This window comes from Stegodyphus dumicola, chromosome 10 (genome assembly GCF_044657685.1).
Source record: "Stegodyphus dumicola isolate Sdum_Otavi_A_Nest chromosome 10, ASM4465768v1".
Classification (NCBI taxonomy): domain Eukaryota; kingdom Metazoa; phylum Arthropoda; class Arachnida; order Araneae; family Eresidae; genus Stegodyphus; species Stegodyphus dumicola.
In genome coordinates this window covers 19,888,572-19,904,809 of record NC_140777.1, presented here as the reverse complement: position 1 = coordinate 19,904,809, position 16,238 = coordinate 19,888,572, and the positions used below count along the sequence as shown (strand labels likewise).

Genomic DNA, 16,238 nt, shown 5'->3' with positions numbered 1-16,238 from the left:
AATTTTAAAATATTATTTGACTCTTTAGAGAATCGAGGGGGTTTACTAGTATGGATACGTTACGCTTGTAGTATAAAATAACCATCATGTAGTTGTACGTCATTACTACAGTACTCTTATATGCTAAACTGCATATAAGTTTTACACACGAAAACTGATTATTGTAAATCAAATTTTGGTAAAAACATCATTTCATAATAATAATCTGTTAATAAACAGGTAATAAATAAAGCCATGTTTAACCGTTAATAAAGAAAAATAAAATTTACGTTTAAAAACATAAATAAAATTACGTTACGATTCTTAAAAAAATCGTTCGAATTCATTTCTTGAATTATTTATATTATTAACCACTTTATGCATATATTTTGTCACAGCTCACTGTTTTTATGAAAGGTGGCTAGAAATATTTAGAATATTGTTTTTCATATATCTACAGATATTACAACACTGAACCATATCAATAAACTGCAAAACTCCATCTCCATTAAACGCAATTCTAAAATAATTCAAAACGAACTCCTTCAAAATTCGTAACACTGCTTTGAAGTGAAAATAATATATCGTTATGTGAAATAAAACTATTTATTTCCACACAGAATTAATTCCAAACCAGTATTGGGAAACAAGCATATATCATAATGAATCGATTATTATAGAAAAGGGGGTTCAGTAGTTGCCATTTAACAGCAAACACATAAAAGTTCAAAACATTTTCGGCAGACGAAAATACTTATCCGAAATAATAAAGGAAATAAAACTAGTAATTAAATTTTATGTTGAAACATAACCCAGCCAAGATCGTTCTCAAAGAAATCAAAATCGTTTGTTTTTGATTAGGATTCCGCAACAATACAATAATAAATTATATCTTTAATTTTTCAAAATAGAATAAATTTTAAAATATTTTCAGCACTTACCTAGCTGTAGCGGAAACAAAATCATCTTTTATAAGTTTTCAAAGGCTAGATGGTTTTTGCATAGAAAAAATTCTCATTCAAGTATCTCTTATTCTAAAGTAGCGTTTTAACTGCGTCTATTTAGGTAGAATGTTCGGGTTTTATGCCGATTGTCCGTTCTTTTTGGACAAGAAGTTTTGATTGCCTGTCAAACCGCAACCGCAATTGACGCGCAAAGAAAAGTAACCTCTGCTCACGTTTTTGAACACTTTCCTTTTTTTTTTACTTTCTCTGACAAGTGCGTTAGGTCAACTAGTGAGAGTAATTCAGCTAAGGGGAAAAAAACCAGTCTTTCGCAAGAGGATTTTTTTTATTTTTACTTTTTATTTCATCAGAAAATAAAATTAGAATTTGCGCTCAGGTATTGTGAGCTAAGTCGGAACTGTCATTAAAATACGTTTAAGAGAACAGTACGTTAAGCCATTTCTGCGTTTGAAATGTTCGAATAAAAGATTCTTTGTTATATTTCATTTTGATTTCATTCTTCTTGCAAATGTTTTATTTCATTTAATTTTTATTCTTCGTAATTTTTTTTCTTTATTATTATTATTTTTTCCCTCAGGTTTGCTAGAATTTTGCTTTCGTTGCACTGCGGAAAAAAAAAAAAAAAAAAGGACGTAATGGGTAAATACGTAAGGAAAAAAATCCAAGGTTAAAATGCTTTTATTACTTTTTATTACATTAACGAAAGTTGTAAAATTCCTAGCAAAATAATTTCATTGAAATATATATTGCTCACTGTAGTAAGTTTAAATTTGTCTTAAGAAATATAGTACAAGGCACTCATGTCCAAATTTGCAATAAAATAATGATGTACTTTGATATTCCAATCGGTGTCACCCATTTTTTAACAGAATGTGTGAAAAGAAGCCTAATTAGCATTATTTGCTCAAAAGTAATCATACGGTTTTTGATATGCCAATCAAAACGTTACGTCGGTGAATCAAGCGCTGACTGTCTGTCTATTAAGCGCTTTGCGCAAAGTGAATATCCTGTGATACAGCGTTAGATTCCAAAGCGTAAGGACTCAAAGCTTGGTTTGTTATCGCTTCGAAGTATTATTTGGAAGAATCTGTAAAGTAACGACAACTACAGCTAGTTTTTGAAATACGAACAGCAGTTGAAATACAAGCAGACACCTAGTTGGTTGAAATACGAAATATACACAACTGTTTGCAGAAGGATGCGACGGACCATCTGAAGATTAGAAATTCATGTGTGCGGTCCCTTTACAAGTCACAATCTTCGAGCTCTTACGAGGTGTGACAAGACATGCTGTGACGTGACATTACATAAGCAAGAACTTGTTCACTAATGCCTCTATTTGACATCATAAGGACCATAACGTCACGGGACATTAGAAAGGCCATAAGTTCACGTCCAGGGTCAGGAGATTTTAACCATCTGCACTATTTTTGTCTTCAAAATGTCTAGAATTCAGGCGCCTGACCGGCCTATGACTCTGCAACTTCCCCGATATCGGCTTCAACTACATTGAATCAGAGGACCCAAGATAAAACTGAAATTTTTTAAAAAAAGGCATGACTAATTCCAAAACAGCGCAGAAACGTACAGAACACGTTCAGACAGCTTTTCGTTTATTATGTGACTTTGTTACGTGTATATAGAACGTTCTACACGACATACTAAAGTGGTGCGTGTTACAACCGTGTTCTTAATACGTATATTTCGACCTACAACACTTTTACTTTTTTAAGTGTTTCCAGCATGTGTTATGAAGAACGTTTTATAAGACGTACCGAAAAGTTATGGGTTACAACCGTTTCTTAGGACGTGCATTTCAACGTATAACACTCGCATTTTTCGAAATGTGATTCAGGACGTTCTGGTAGAACGTTACAGGAACAGCGTTCATAAAACAATGCGAACGTTATAGGAATGTTACAAGAACAAAAGTGTTAGTCGAAACACGTTTTGAAGTTCTCCTGCCCTCTATTGAACTCTAAGCTATTGACATGCTTCAGAAAGTTATCTGTTACAGGAATATTCATATAGCGTTTTAGGAATGCTATATAAAAGTGTTAGTAGTACCACTTTTTGACGTCCCTTATTGAACTTGTAGAGACATTAGGTTAATTGGAAGCAGGAGAAGTGAAAAATGAGCAACGCCTTCGCCGGGAATCGAACCACGGACCTCTGGAATACGCGCCCAGCGTGCAGACCACCGCACCACAAACGCATACTAGGAAGGCGGGAGAAATATCTTATATACTCCCCCTTTTTAAAGAGCGATTGGGTTTTTTTTAGGGTTACCCAATGGCCAAATCCTGGGTGTGAAGAATCATAATTTACCACCCTTTTAGTTCGGGCGCCACTGTAGAGACATTAGGTGTTTTTTGGAAGCAAGAATGATGAAAAATGAGTAACGCCTTTGCCGGGAATCGAACCACGGACCCCTGGAATACGCGCCCAGCATGCAGACAACTACAAAACGAAGGCACGCTAAGAATGCGGGAGAAATACCTTATACATTATATACTATAGGTTATTATAAATATATAGAAGTCATAGGGGTTTAGAGCGTTCTCCTCAAATGTTCCACGACTATTCTGGAAGAACGTGCCCAAATCTCTCTAATTGAACATTCATGCACGTTACAAACACAATTTAATATTGTCCGTTTTAGGACTGTTACATATAGACGTGATTTGGAACGTTTTGCTCGAACATTCCCGGCACGCATGAAGCACTTATATCGAATGTTCTCTGAACGTTCTTGTGATAACTGGATTCAGTCTGCGGAATATTCCAAACAGAACAAGTACTCAGAGCGCTGTAAGACTTTTGACTAGAGATCTTGCCACTAGCAAGATCCTGACACAAAGAGGTCAATAATTTACTTTCTAAATAATTTGCTTCTATCATTTAGTAGTAATTACCTATTATCTGTATTATATCGTTAACAGAGCTTCTAGCAGGTGTATAAATAAACGTGTTTTAGTTCAATGTGCAGTTTACGCAACCTAACCTATGCACAAGCCATTCAGCAACTGGTCCTTATAATGGCCCAGTGTTCGAAGATCAAGAAAGATCACACTTCTTTCTTTTAGGTTTGGTTTATTTAATTATGGCAAAGCACTCGAGGGCTATCTGCCTAAGAGGAGGTATGCCTTTGTGGAGGACTTTCTAAGAAAAAACGGCTGGTATACACGTTACACATACAGAAAACCCATGAAAACGTCCATGAAGCCAGTCCTGTTCGCCGGAATTCGAGCCCTCGACCGAAATACCAGTGTTCAGCGACTTTACCGCTCGGTTGCTGGTGGGCGCTTTCTTTTAGGGGTAAATCAGATAGAAAATTGCTCGAAACAGGTTGGTTGTCTAAAATAAAGTGATATGGGGTAAAGCTTTTATATTTGTACTAATTTTGTGCAACTTTTGCCGATAAATTTTAGTTAAGTGTTACATTAAAATTTAATTAAATTTTATATATGTCCGTGCGTTTTAAAAATTTAAAAGAAGTAAGACTAAATTAATCTTCCAAAGAAATCAGTTTCTCAGTTTTGACTTTAAAAAATAAAGTGAACATTCCTGATTTCAAAATACAGGGTGATTATAATTAAAGTTGCGATTTCAAACCGCTCTAATTATAAAACTACAGGTCATTATAAAATGAATGAGATGTAAACCTAACGCCAGAGTGTCACGCCAGAGTTTATGGTAAATAAAATATAGGGAATTTTAAAGAGCGCATTTATTCTGTTGTGGTTTATGCGCTATCGAAGAAGTAGATTTAATTCAATTCAATGAGTTTAAATGAAATGCAGAAAAAAAATACGTACAACTTAATATTCCATACAAGGAAAACATGTGGTGTATACATGAGCTTTTTTTTTATTTATGATATTTAAACTGAGAAAAATCATATCGGGTACGAGATATCCATCGCGAGTTTCCGTGTTCATATTTGACTAGCAAATTAGATCAGGTAGTGACTAGATAGATTAGGTAGCGGTAGGAATTAGATAGCGGTTTAGATTAAGAGAGTTTCCCCCGGTTTAATCTATACCTGCTGGTTTAAACATATATTACAAAATGTTGAAAACGTTTTGCGTACAGCATACTTGAACGATTGCACATAATTCGGAATGACGTTTATTGAAGAGTTTCTTTGCATATCTAATCTTAATTCAGGTATTAATGTATATAGTTTACGACTTGCATTTTAAAATATGGATTTTCATGACCTTGGTTATGTAGTTTTGGATCATTCATCTTCAGCACAGACTAGTTTCCCTTAGGACACTTTCTTTAAAATCCTTTTCGATAAAGCAAAGAAATATTGACCTTGAAGAAAAAAAAAACTGAGTGACAGCTGTCAAGTTCATCTGTTTGAGATGAATAAATGCCTCTGGATAAATTGCGGCTTTTTTCCTCCAAAGTTGTCCTGATTTACAAAAAACCAAATCCGTTTTCAACCGCATACAAATCATCGCGTCGATTGCTGCGACTTAAGAATGATAGTGGAATACCAGAAAAAATGCTAGCGGTTGAATTTAACAATAGTTCAAATTCTGAAAGTCTAGTTCAAGAATTCCAGTTTTAATATGATGCTATTGCCATTGAATATGCAATAGAAGTGTAAGAATAAAGAATTGAGGCATTTTAATAAAAAATCTTTGCAAATTGCTGTATCCCTAATTTTAAAAATAGAAAGGCATCCCTCATTGGAAGATATTCCAATGTAAAATTTTAAAATCATAAAAAAAAATTAGTTTGTAGATGTTTCAGGTACTTTTCCCCCATTAAAATAAAGAAGAAAATTGACATTTCTTTTTCCTTTCCTTTTCTTTTCTTTTTCTTCTTTTTTTTTTTTTTTTTTTCTTTCTTTTTTTAAAGAAAGATTTGTGTCTGATCGCCCTCAAAATCGATAAAATTGTTAAAAATCATCTATGTCAAGCCAAGATTGCTTTTCTGCTTAATTTTAAATCGTTGACTGAATTCGAAACGCATCTGTTTGGCGACATTTCTCTCTCACTCGGAAATTTTTATAATCCATTTTCTATTTTGTCCTTATATGGAGAATTTATCTTTTATTTATCATGCTTAGTTCAAAAAATTAATTTGGCATTATTTTGATCATGCTAGCCCAATTGTTAACCACAGTAAGTGATGTATTTTCTGTGCTGTCGTGTACAAACAGGAGCGATTTTGGCAAATCGTTAACAATATCCGAAAGATAACATTATCCGCGATCGCAATCTTCATTATTACGAAATAATGAGGAATCTGTATTAGTGATGGGCAACTTCGGTACTTTCTTGTACCCGGTACAAAATACCCGTTACTCAAGTAACCGTTACATTGAAAAGTACAGAAAACCGATTTCAAGTACCGAGTACCCTAGTAACGATTTGGAGTACCAAAGTACCCTAGTAACGATTTGGAGTACCGAAGTGCCCTAGTAACGATTTGGAGTACCGAAATACGCAGCTAACGATTTTGCGCACTGAAGGGACTCTGCCACATCACCACGTGTTTGATATTATCTGTACGGAGTAGATTTTGAATATTAGAAAACATATCAACTACGGAAGTGTCTGAGGAGCAGGCCATTCATGGACACAAGAAGCGCATATCACCATTTCGCAAATACAACCAGATACTACTGTCCTGGTACCAAAACCGAAGTGAGCTGAACCCTCATCGATCCTCCAGTAACGTATACCGAAATACCGAGAAGAGACTCATATTTTCGTTACAAAGTAGCGAATACCGAAAAGTATCCGTTTCGGTACAGAAGTAACGAATACCGAAGAGTACCCGTTTCGGTACAGAAGTAACGAATACCGAAAAGTACCGATTTCGGTACTGAAGTAACGGGTACGTGGATGTACCGATTTTCAGTACCCGTTACAACTAAGTACCCGTTACAAAATACCCGGTTCGGTAGTACCGACTCATCACTAATCTGTATGTATGTATGTATGTATTTTCTAGCAATGTCGAAAAACGATGACACATAGACCTACTTAATTTTCGACATAGGTGGTCCTTCACCCGAGCAGAGGCACCTCGAAGCCCGAATTTTGAGTTTCGATTTTTTTTTTAATTTTTTAATTTTTTTTAATTTAATTTAATTTTATTTATTTATTATTTTTTTATTTTTTATTTATTTATTTATTTATTTTTCTTATTTCATATTCTGTAAGAATTTAATGAATTTTTGATTGGCAAACTCAGCGATTTAAAAATTTACAGTGGAAATACTTTCAAAATAAAACCTTTTTATCAACCTGGAATTGGAATGGTGCAGTCAGCCGCGTGCCTGTGTCCGAGGCATTTCCCTGTCGAATAATTTGTTTTTTTCCAATTCTGTCAATTCAAAGAATTTCCATTTTGGCGATTGCTTGAGTCCAAAAAAAGTTAAAATAGTAGATATAAGTAATAAAAGCAAGCAAGCTAACTAGTGATTGCTGCCTTTAAGAACTTTTTAATCGCCAGCGAAACGTCTATTTAAAACCAGTATATTGCTACTGTCTGAGATAAAATATTTTTATCCTAGGATGGCAGCGTGTTTCCTTTCAGTAAAGCGTAAGATAAGATATTTAGCTTTCAAATTGAATATATCTGTTATTGCTTAACAATTCAAACGATTCAAAACCAATAAACGCAGTTCTTAAGAATACTGTTTCTTCTTTTTAATCTGATTGACATAAATAAAAACGCATTTTAATGAAATGTCTAATTAAAAATCTTAAACACTTTTGTGAAATTACACTTGCTAGACTCAATAGAAAATCAACATATATTGTTACCTTCCAACACATATACTATATCAGTAATGTTTTCAGTGTAAAAATTCGATAGCGAGTTTTCAATGAATAAGCACGAGTGGGCAATAATGGCTGTCTATTTGCCATTATTGCTGATGGGAATTTGCAATAATGGCTGTCTGTCAGTGTGTTACGTATATGACGATTTCTTTTTTTCTTTTTTTCTTTTTTTTTTTTTTCTTTTTTTTTTTTTTTGTCCACGATAAATTTTATATGAAGCTTCCAAAAATTTCTATTTTCTGTGTTTAAGCTTGCTGCATTCACATATAGAACTGATTGGATTTGGGGCAAAACTGGACAATTGGAATGGCATTTTACAGGAAGCCCATAACAATCTTCAACGGACAATCAGAAGTGGTACTTTACTTGAAGCCCATAACAGTTTCTAATGAAAAAAACTAAATACAATCCAAAATTTTCAAATTTAGTATTTAAGACTTTTATATCACTGGGAACAAACTATTGCATTTTAGCTAAAATAGATAAACCGAAAGTAGTATTTTACTTCGAAGTCTGAACAGACTTTCGTAAAAATACATACAATAAGACCCCGCTTAACGCTGTTTCGTTTAGCGCTGTTTCAGTTTAGCGCTGTTTCGGATAAAAGGATGGTGCCACGAAATGCTATAACTATGTATTACTTTTAAAGAAATAATACAGAAAATATAAATAACGGATGAAAATAAAAAGAAATACGGCAACATTTACACTTTATCGGAAGCTTTAAAGACATGATGCTTTTTTTAAAAAATTGTGATTCTTGTTAAATCATTCATTTGCTAATCCAAAACGCTGTATGACCATCGATACAATGTTTTCAAATCAAAGCCTAAGAATGGATATGTACATATGAACATGTGTAGTTGTAATTATTCATTGTATAAGAAAATAGAGTAATAAAAACTGAGTAGTGTTTTAATTACTTTAGTATTGATTTGAAATTACCGAAAACACTAGCATTTTTAAACCTTGTAAATCTGATATTACTTTTAAAAGGAAAGACTTAAAAACAACTGTATGCCAAAGATATATTGTTGTGTCTGCTAGACTGTTAAAAACCGGGTTTTTAAAGTTTCAGATTTCAATACAGTTCATACAATGAAGTAATAGGAAGTTCAATTCGTATTGTGAAAATAAATTTTTTAATAGAAGAAGCAAGAAAATAAATTTGTCCACTTGGCTATAAAAAAAACAGTATTTTTTTTATTATTCGTGGCTTGTATTTCCCCTTAATCTGCAATAAAAAGGGCCTCATTATTTCACTGGTTTTCCCTTATGAGGCAAGAGTTATATTTCAACCTTACTTTTGATTTTTTTTTAATGGATATTCCTGGTGCAATTGGCTTTTTCATCTTCCTCCCCCTTGCAGTATCGTCCATGTTACTAAGGGGATAACGCCCTTTTGACAGCAATGAACTGAAATGCTATCAGCGTTTAAGATTCTTTAAAATATGCTATGACTAGCTACCAGCAGTCTAAAATATGCAGTGAGTCTAAAATATTATTATAAAAAAGGAAAAGTACATATTTGTTTTCGGACACTTATATTTTTAAAATTTATTTGCATAGATCTTGTACTAAATATTGAAACATAGACATCAAATCATTTTCTCTGTTATCTGTTATTCTTTTTCTCTTGTAAGCCTTGCTGCATTTGGAAACTTACTTGTTTAGCAAAATGAATTAATAGTTCCATATCTGAAGTTAACATGGCAAGACACTATAGGAACCCGTTCTGTTAGAAATCCAATAGTTGATCTTTTAAGAGATGCTAAAAGTACTCCAAGTAATAATTAAAAAAAATGATGTAAGGCGATGGAAAATGCTTGGAACTGTTGAAAATGCACTACAGTCTGAAAAACATTCAAAGCTAACACCAAGGAATTGCAAATTTATTCTACAAAAAATCAAGCAGTACCCAAAATTTAGCACCGTAAAATTATCATCAGATTTAAAAGAAGGGTTTGCAATAAAATTTTACCATGAAGCTTTTAGAAAAGTCATTTCGGGCCCAGGAATACAATGGGCGATCAGTAAGAAGGACATTTTTCGTCAACAAGAGAACAAGGAAAATACGCCTGGCTTTCGCAAAATCAACGGTAAGCAAATTTTTATCACATTTGAACAATGTTATATTTGCAGAAAACTGAAAATGTAATATATTTGGATCCTATAGAAGAATTAATAGATGGCAGAATCGGAGATAAGATGTGGATTCGAAAAACTTAGTATCTAATGTTAGCATGGGTGTAGAGACATAATGGTTAGGAAATATTTCCCTGCCTTTAGAATTAGAAAATTTGTGTTATTGAAACTAATATAGACTATAAATATTCAAATACTCTAAATGAAAACCTGAAAGCGTTTCATTCAAATTCTATTATGACAACGATCCTAAACATATAGCCTTAAATGTTCCCTTGTGGTTATTGTACAACTATCCTTAAGTTACCAAAACTTCTGCATCTTCTTCGGACTTCAAAGCCTATACCGACAGGAAAAAAGCCCACAGGAATAATGCTCACAGGTATAAATGCTCACAGGAAAAAGCCCACAGGAAAAAGCCCACACAGAAATATGCCCACATAGAAAAATACTCACATGGAAAAATGCTCACTTAGAAATATACTCACACGGAAAAAAGCTCAAATAGATATATGCTCACATGGAAATACGCCCACTAAGAAATAAAATAGTAGAAATATCCTTGCATTAATCAATCAATAATTAATCGATTTGAACATCGTACACCTACTTGAATTTTTTAAAGAAAAATAATTTGATCATTTGAAAAAAATATTGGACAAATGCTCATATTAACCTTTTCAGGGGCGGTATATAAAAGAACGAAAAAACTATAGTATTTTTTTTTTGTTTTTGTTTTTTGCATGTACTGTAATATGTTATACCACTCCCCCTGTACGACATTTTTTTTCCTGTAACTGCCAATAGTTTATTTTTGTTTTTTATTTACTCTATTTTTGCATACTTTTGATGTGTATCTATAGAAATTGATGCTTGAATGTAGTTATTTAAGTTTGGAGCCAAAAAAGTTCTAGAAGACCACAGTTTCCAATCGAAGTGTGGAATCATTATGAAGCAGCCTTCGAAAAATACCCTAAAACAACAAATTATTACGAAAGCTTTCGTAAGGTACTAAATTCATTATTTAATTGCAGCCATCTTAGTATGTGGTTTTTGTTTGACGGACTGAAAAGAGATTTAGCCTGTTAACGTTTATTACTAGCTATTGTAAATACAGGGCGAACTGAAGTAAGAAAAAAAAGTTTTTTTTTCTTTTTTTTTTTGTAATCGCGAATCATGTAAGAAACTATGATGAAATCGATGATAAAATTAGATATTTACATATATTAAATATTCAGTAAGTTTGTGATATTAGGTACTTTGGAAGAAATACCTTACATACCCCCCTTTTAAAGGGCGACTGGAGTTTTTAGAGGACCCAATCGCCGAATCTAATCCTTTAAAGGATAAAATGTTTCGTGAATGATATTTTGAGTAAATTGAATTTATGTGGAGAATCATCTTCCACCACTTTTTTAGTTCGGGCGCCACTGTAGAGACATTAGGTATTTTGGAAGCAGGAGATGTGAAAAATAAGCAAAGCCTTTGCCGGAAATTGAAACACGGATCTCTGGAATACGCCCCCAGCGTGCAGACCACCACACCGCGAAGGTATGCTAAGAAGGCGGGAGAAATATCTTATAAGTTTATGTGAAATATACATGATTTATTTATAACAAGGTATTTTACATAATTTAAATAAAATAATTATTTCTATTTGCTTATTCTTCTAAATGTTTTTATTATAAAATGTGTAACTTATACTTACTATTATTTTTTTAACAATTAAAATTGTAACAATTTTTCGTTGTATATTCTGTTTCATTTTTCTTCCTTCCTCCTCTCTTTTCCCTAAGTCAAAACGGCCCATTTGTTAATCTTATATAGCAACTAAATCTACACATAAGTTATACAGTTTTATATATATATATATATATATCAGAGATTGTTTGGTAATTTAAATAATTTTTCTTTGAAAATTTCAAGCAGGTGTACGATGTTTAAAATCGATTAATTTATTGATTGATTAATGTAAGGATATTTCTACGTATTTTATTTATGAGTGGGCTTATTTCCATGTGAGCATATATCTATCTATGTGAGCTTTTTTCCGCGTGAGCATATTCGAGTTGCACATGCTCGTGTGGTGGAAAACTAAGTGTATTCAAAGTTTGGTGGCTTTAAGTGCCGCCATTTTTTCAGAATGCAAGAAACACGCATACATCCATACATATTTTTCATTATTTAATGACAGACAAAAGTACTTTTTAGTAGCATATATGTAAATATTCTGCGAACGCAGTATTTAATACCAACAAACAACTGCAAAGTTTGGTTTGTGTTTTCTAAGGGACATTTTTCCTGGGGCGGGGGGTAAAAAAACGTTCCAGGGATCATCACTTTTATCTAATATTAACTAAGTGTTGAGGAACCTCGTGAACAGCTAAGCGAATAATTAAGTTCAAGAATAGAAACGTAAACTCAAGAAGGGTTAATTACCCTTTATTGCTCAACATGATGATTAACAGACGGCCTTTTTCTCAGGACATACAATAAAGCCTTCACTTAGGCTTAAACTCAATTTTATACAAAACTAGGTGTACCCGCCCGGCGTTGCCCGTGCATTTAGAAAATGCAGATAAGTGAATAGCGCAGGAATAGTAGTGTAGGACATGTAGACTGTCTCTCTCTCTTCCCCCCCCACAAGCTACAAAAAAGAAATGAATTGTAATTAATCGATTTAATGTATCGTCAAAACAGCAAACTAACGCTAGAATAAAGAAATCAATTGTTACAATCGAACGTTATTTGAAAACAAATAATAATATCAGTGAGTCAAAAAAACCGTGATTAATAAATTATAAATAATTTTTTTAAAATTTTTCTAATTCAAAAATCGAAAATCGGGCTTCGAGGTCTGGTGGCCAGCCCCTTTGTGCTTCCGTATAAAAAATTCCAGGTCCCTGCGTGCGATAGATTTGGCTGGAGAGCTCGGTCAGACAGACAGACAGACACATTACACTTGCTTTTATTATTATATTATATTATAGATAAGAGCTAACTAATGACTAATTGAAGAGATTTAGCCGAAGCTAATGCAAATACTAAACTAGTTGGCCTGTAATATTAAATTAACTAGCGAAGTTGCCAAGGGCACGTAATACGGCCGAGCGTAGCTTAGAGAGACGTAGCCAAAAGGCAAACGCTTGCTGTCCATGAAATCCAATTCTTTCTGTCGAAGTCAGGGAAATTTCGACTTAAATACTCTCTCCTACCCATCTGCATTAAACGCGATTCTAAAAACTCATTCTGGTAATGAATCGTAAGCTGAAGCTAGAAGAGATAGGAAAGGTAAACGGTATTGTTAATGGTGTTTTGTTCAAAACACAATTTTCACATAAGCGCAGGTAATGTCATTTTCAGTCAAGCATTTATTGCGATGAACCATTTAAAATTTTTGATGAAATGCCAAATGTAAGTTAAAACGAGATAAAGTAAATAGATTTATAAACCGAATGTTTTGTTTATTGCTCAGTCAAAATAGTCAGCTAGGCAGATAGACCTTGAGTGCTGATTAAATAAACCAAACCAAACCAAAATTGTCAGAATATTGTTCCTCGAGTAGTAATGATATAAACTCATTTTTATAACTTATATCTCTACTCTATTATTAAGTAATTAAGAATATACAAGTACGTATGTATGGATACCGTATTTCTTCGCGTATCCTCCCTCTAGAGTTTTATGCCAAGTTTCTGAAAATTTTAAGGAAATTATCATAACTTTTCGCTTCTACTCTTGTTTTTCTCTCGGAGGGCTATTTTATTGATAAACTGAATATCCTTGATTGTTTTTATGCGGTGGACGCAAATAAAGATTTAGCATTTCATCTATATTTTTCCCCTTGCATTTCTTATTTAAAACACATTTTGTGCAGATTCTTCGTGAGCTTACGCAGACGTCACAAGTTTTCTCAAACTTAAAAAATTTTCGTAACATGCGATTTCACCTTACTTATAATATTTACGTTCCAGGTGACTGTAGCATTATCAGCTGCTGATGTGTTCGATCTTTCAAAAAGAAATCCGGGTCTTTTGTTTTCCCTTTCTCTTTCGTTCCACCGATGTCTCTTTCGAGAACTGTGGTTGAGACTCATTCATGTGAGAAGCCCCTGGGACTTTACAGTTAACTCAGCTAATGTGACGTGTCGGTCTCAGTTATTCCATCAAATGTTGTAATCTTAATATTCCATTGTATTCTTATTCGAATACATGTTTCTTTTAAAGAAATAATATTGTAAACTTAGCCAGTAGACGACTCCTTTTCATTTATTACTTTCTTACCGTAACCGCGTTCATCGGAAATTAAATGTCACGCCTGATTTTTCCCTCTTGATTTTTAGACGATAAAATTAATAAAAAAGGGGGAGCAATACGCAAGGAACTAGGGTAATCATTATTCTTGCAAAATTATATACACTCATTACCATAAAAATTTGCGCACCAAGAAATAATTGTGGGATCGTAACGAAATTTGGCATTAAGGTACGTGTCAAGTTTCGTTACGATCCCACAATCATTGAAGGCACATGTAAAGTAGATATGCAAATGATTAGAAATGCAGCGTGATTGCGCAATGGCTTTACAGGGCTTTGAGCTTCGTTCTTCTTGGAGTATGAAACAGGTAAGCAGAGCTTCTTTGAGTGTCCTTAATCTTTTTGCTAAGGAAACGCTTGAGGTAGACATGCCGTTACGCCGCCATGGAAGCCAATATCAGCAGCTGTCAGTCAGAGTTCGAGAGGGGAAGAATCATTGGGATGATGGAAGCTAGGTGGTCAGCTCGACGAGTAGCTCGTCAGGTAGACAATGGACAGAAGAGACGTCATTTGCACGGCGACCAGGCTCAGGACGCCCTCAACAGACCAGTCGTCGAGAAGACCGTCACATCATACGACACGCACGCGTGGAGCCAACTGCCTCATTAGCCGCTATTCAGAAATAAACAGCAGCTTCATTATGGGCCCCTGTGTCTTCCCGAACCATTGTAAAGCGCCTGGTTATAGGACATCTGGTATCGCGGCGCCCATTACGTGTGCTGCCAATGACACCCACCCACCGATGCCTCCGTTTGGAGCGGTGTCGCGCATGACAGGATTGGACTTTAACGGAATGGAACCAGGTCGTCTTCAGCGCCGAATCTAGATTCAATCTGACTAGTGATGACAATCGTGTTCGTGTGTGGAGACCCTATGGTGAACGCCTCAATCCTGCCTTCGCTTTACAACGACATACCGTTCCCACAGTTGGTGTGATGGTATGTGGTGCCACTGATTACGATAGTCACCCCTAATATTGATCCATGGCCAGCAGTACGTCCATAACATCCTTCAGCCACATGTGTTGCCTCTCATGACAGGGCTCCCAGGAGCCTGTTTTCAGTGCTCGGCCACACACAACACGGATCTCACAAGACTGCCTCGGCCACATTAACACCATTAACTGGCCTGCTTGATCCCCATATTTGTCATCAATACAGCATATATGGGATCATTTGGGACGGCAAGTTAGACAGCCTACGAGATTGGCCGAACTAGAGGCGCGTTTACAGCAACTGTGGAAAGAAATGTCTCAAGACACCATACGGAACACTTATATGCTTCAGTGCCTGCTCGTATCGCATCGTGCATTCACTCTAGAGGTGGTCCAACAGAATACTAATACTTCCGTTCATGTGTACTTTTTCTGCAATAAATGATCCTTTTTCTTTGATTTTCTAATCACGTACTTATATCAAAGTAGTACATGTAAAATTTCGCTTCATTCTAGCAACTCTTTCTTGGTGCGCAAATTTTTATGGCAATGAGTGTATTACTTTTCCGACTATTTTCAGAAGGTAATCTAACACTTCACCAGCCTCTTGCTGGGCGATCTCAGCTAAATTTTCTTTATCATTTTCATCTCTTTTTCTACTTGCGGCTTAAACACTCTTTGAATTTCGACGGTGTCATTTAACGCTTTCACAAATGGTTAATTTTTATTACTTTCACTTCATTCAATGTTTCATTTCCTAAAAATGTGATTAAAGGATTGCTCGAGAGACTGCTTTACCAATATCAATAACTCAGAGTGGTTGGTAATTAGATGATTAAAATTTTCTTATTCTTCGATAAAATTTTCCTTTATGGAGTTTAATCGCAATATTTTCTAAGCATTCTGTAATGTTGTGTTTTGACCAGCGCCTTATTAACAGCATTATGGTCTCCTAGGCAAACCAATTTGCTGGAGCCCCTAATACAACAACCACGTAGAGAAATGAAATGTAGATGTATTAGCATGGGACCCCTATCTAGATGGGCCCCCTGCAAGTGATCATGGGCTAAAGGCTTTAAGACGGCTCT

At 34.6% G+C, this 16,238-nt stretch overlaps 1 protein-coding gene across 2 annotated transcripts in view; it reads right to left on the bottom strand.

The window, feature by feature from the left end:
• The window catches only part of LOC118204178 (clotting factor G beta subunit-like), a 46,557-nt gene extending 45,395 nt beyond the window's left edge, over positions 1–1,162 (bottom strand). The window contains exon 1 of one of the 2 annotated variants that reach the window (XM_085824704.1): positions 921–1,162. In XM_085824704.1, coding sequence (XP_085680830.1) covers positions 921–945 — 25 coding nt within the window. In that variant the 5' untranslated portion in view covers positions 946–1,162. The remainder of the gene's footprint in view (positions 1–920) is intronic. The other variant, XM_085824705.1, reaches the window with a different exon arrangement.
• Positions 1,163–16,238: the final 15,076 nt, after the last annotated feature.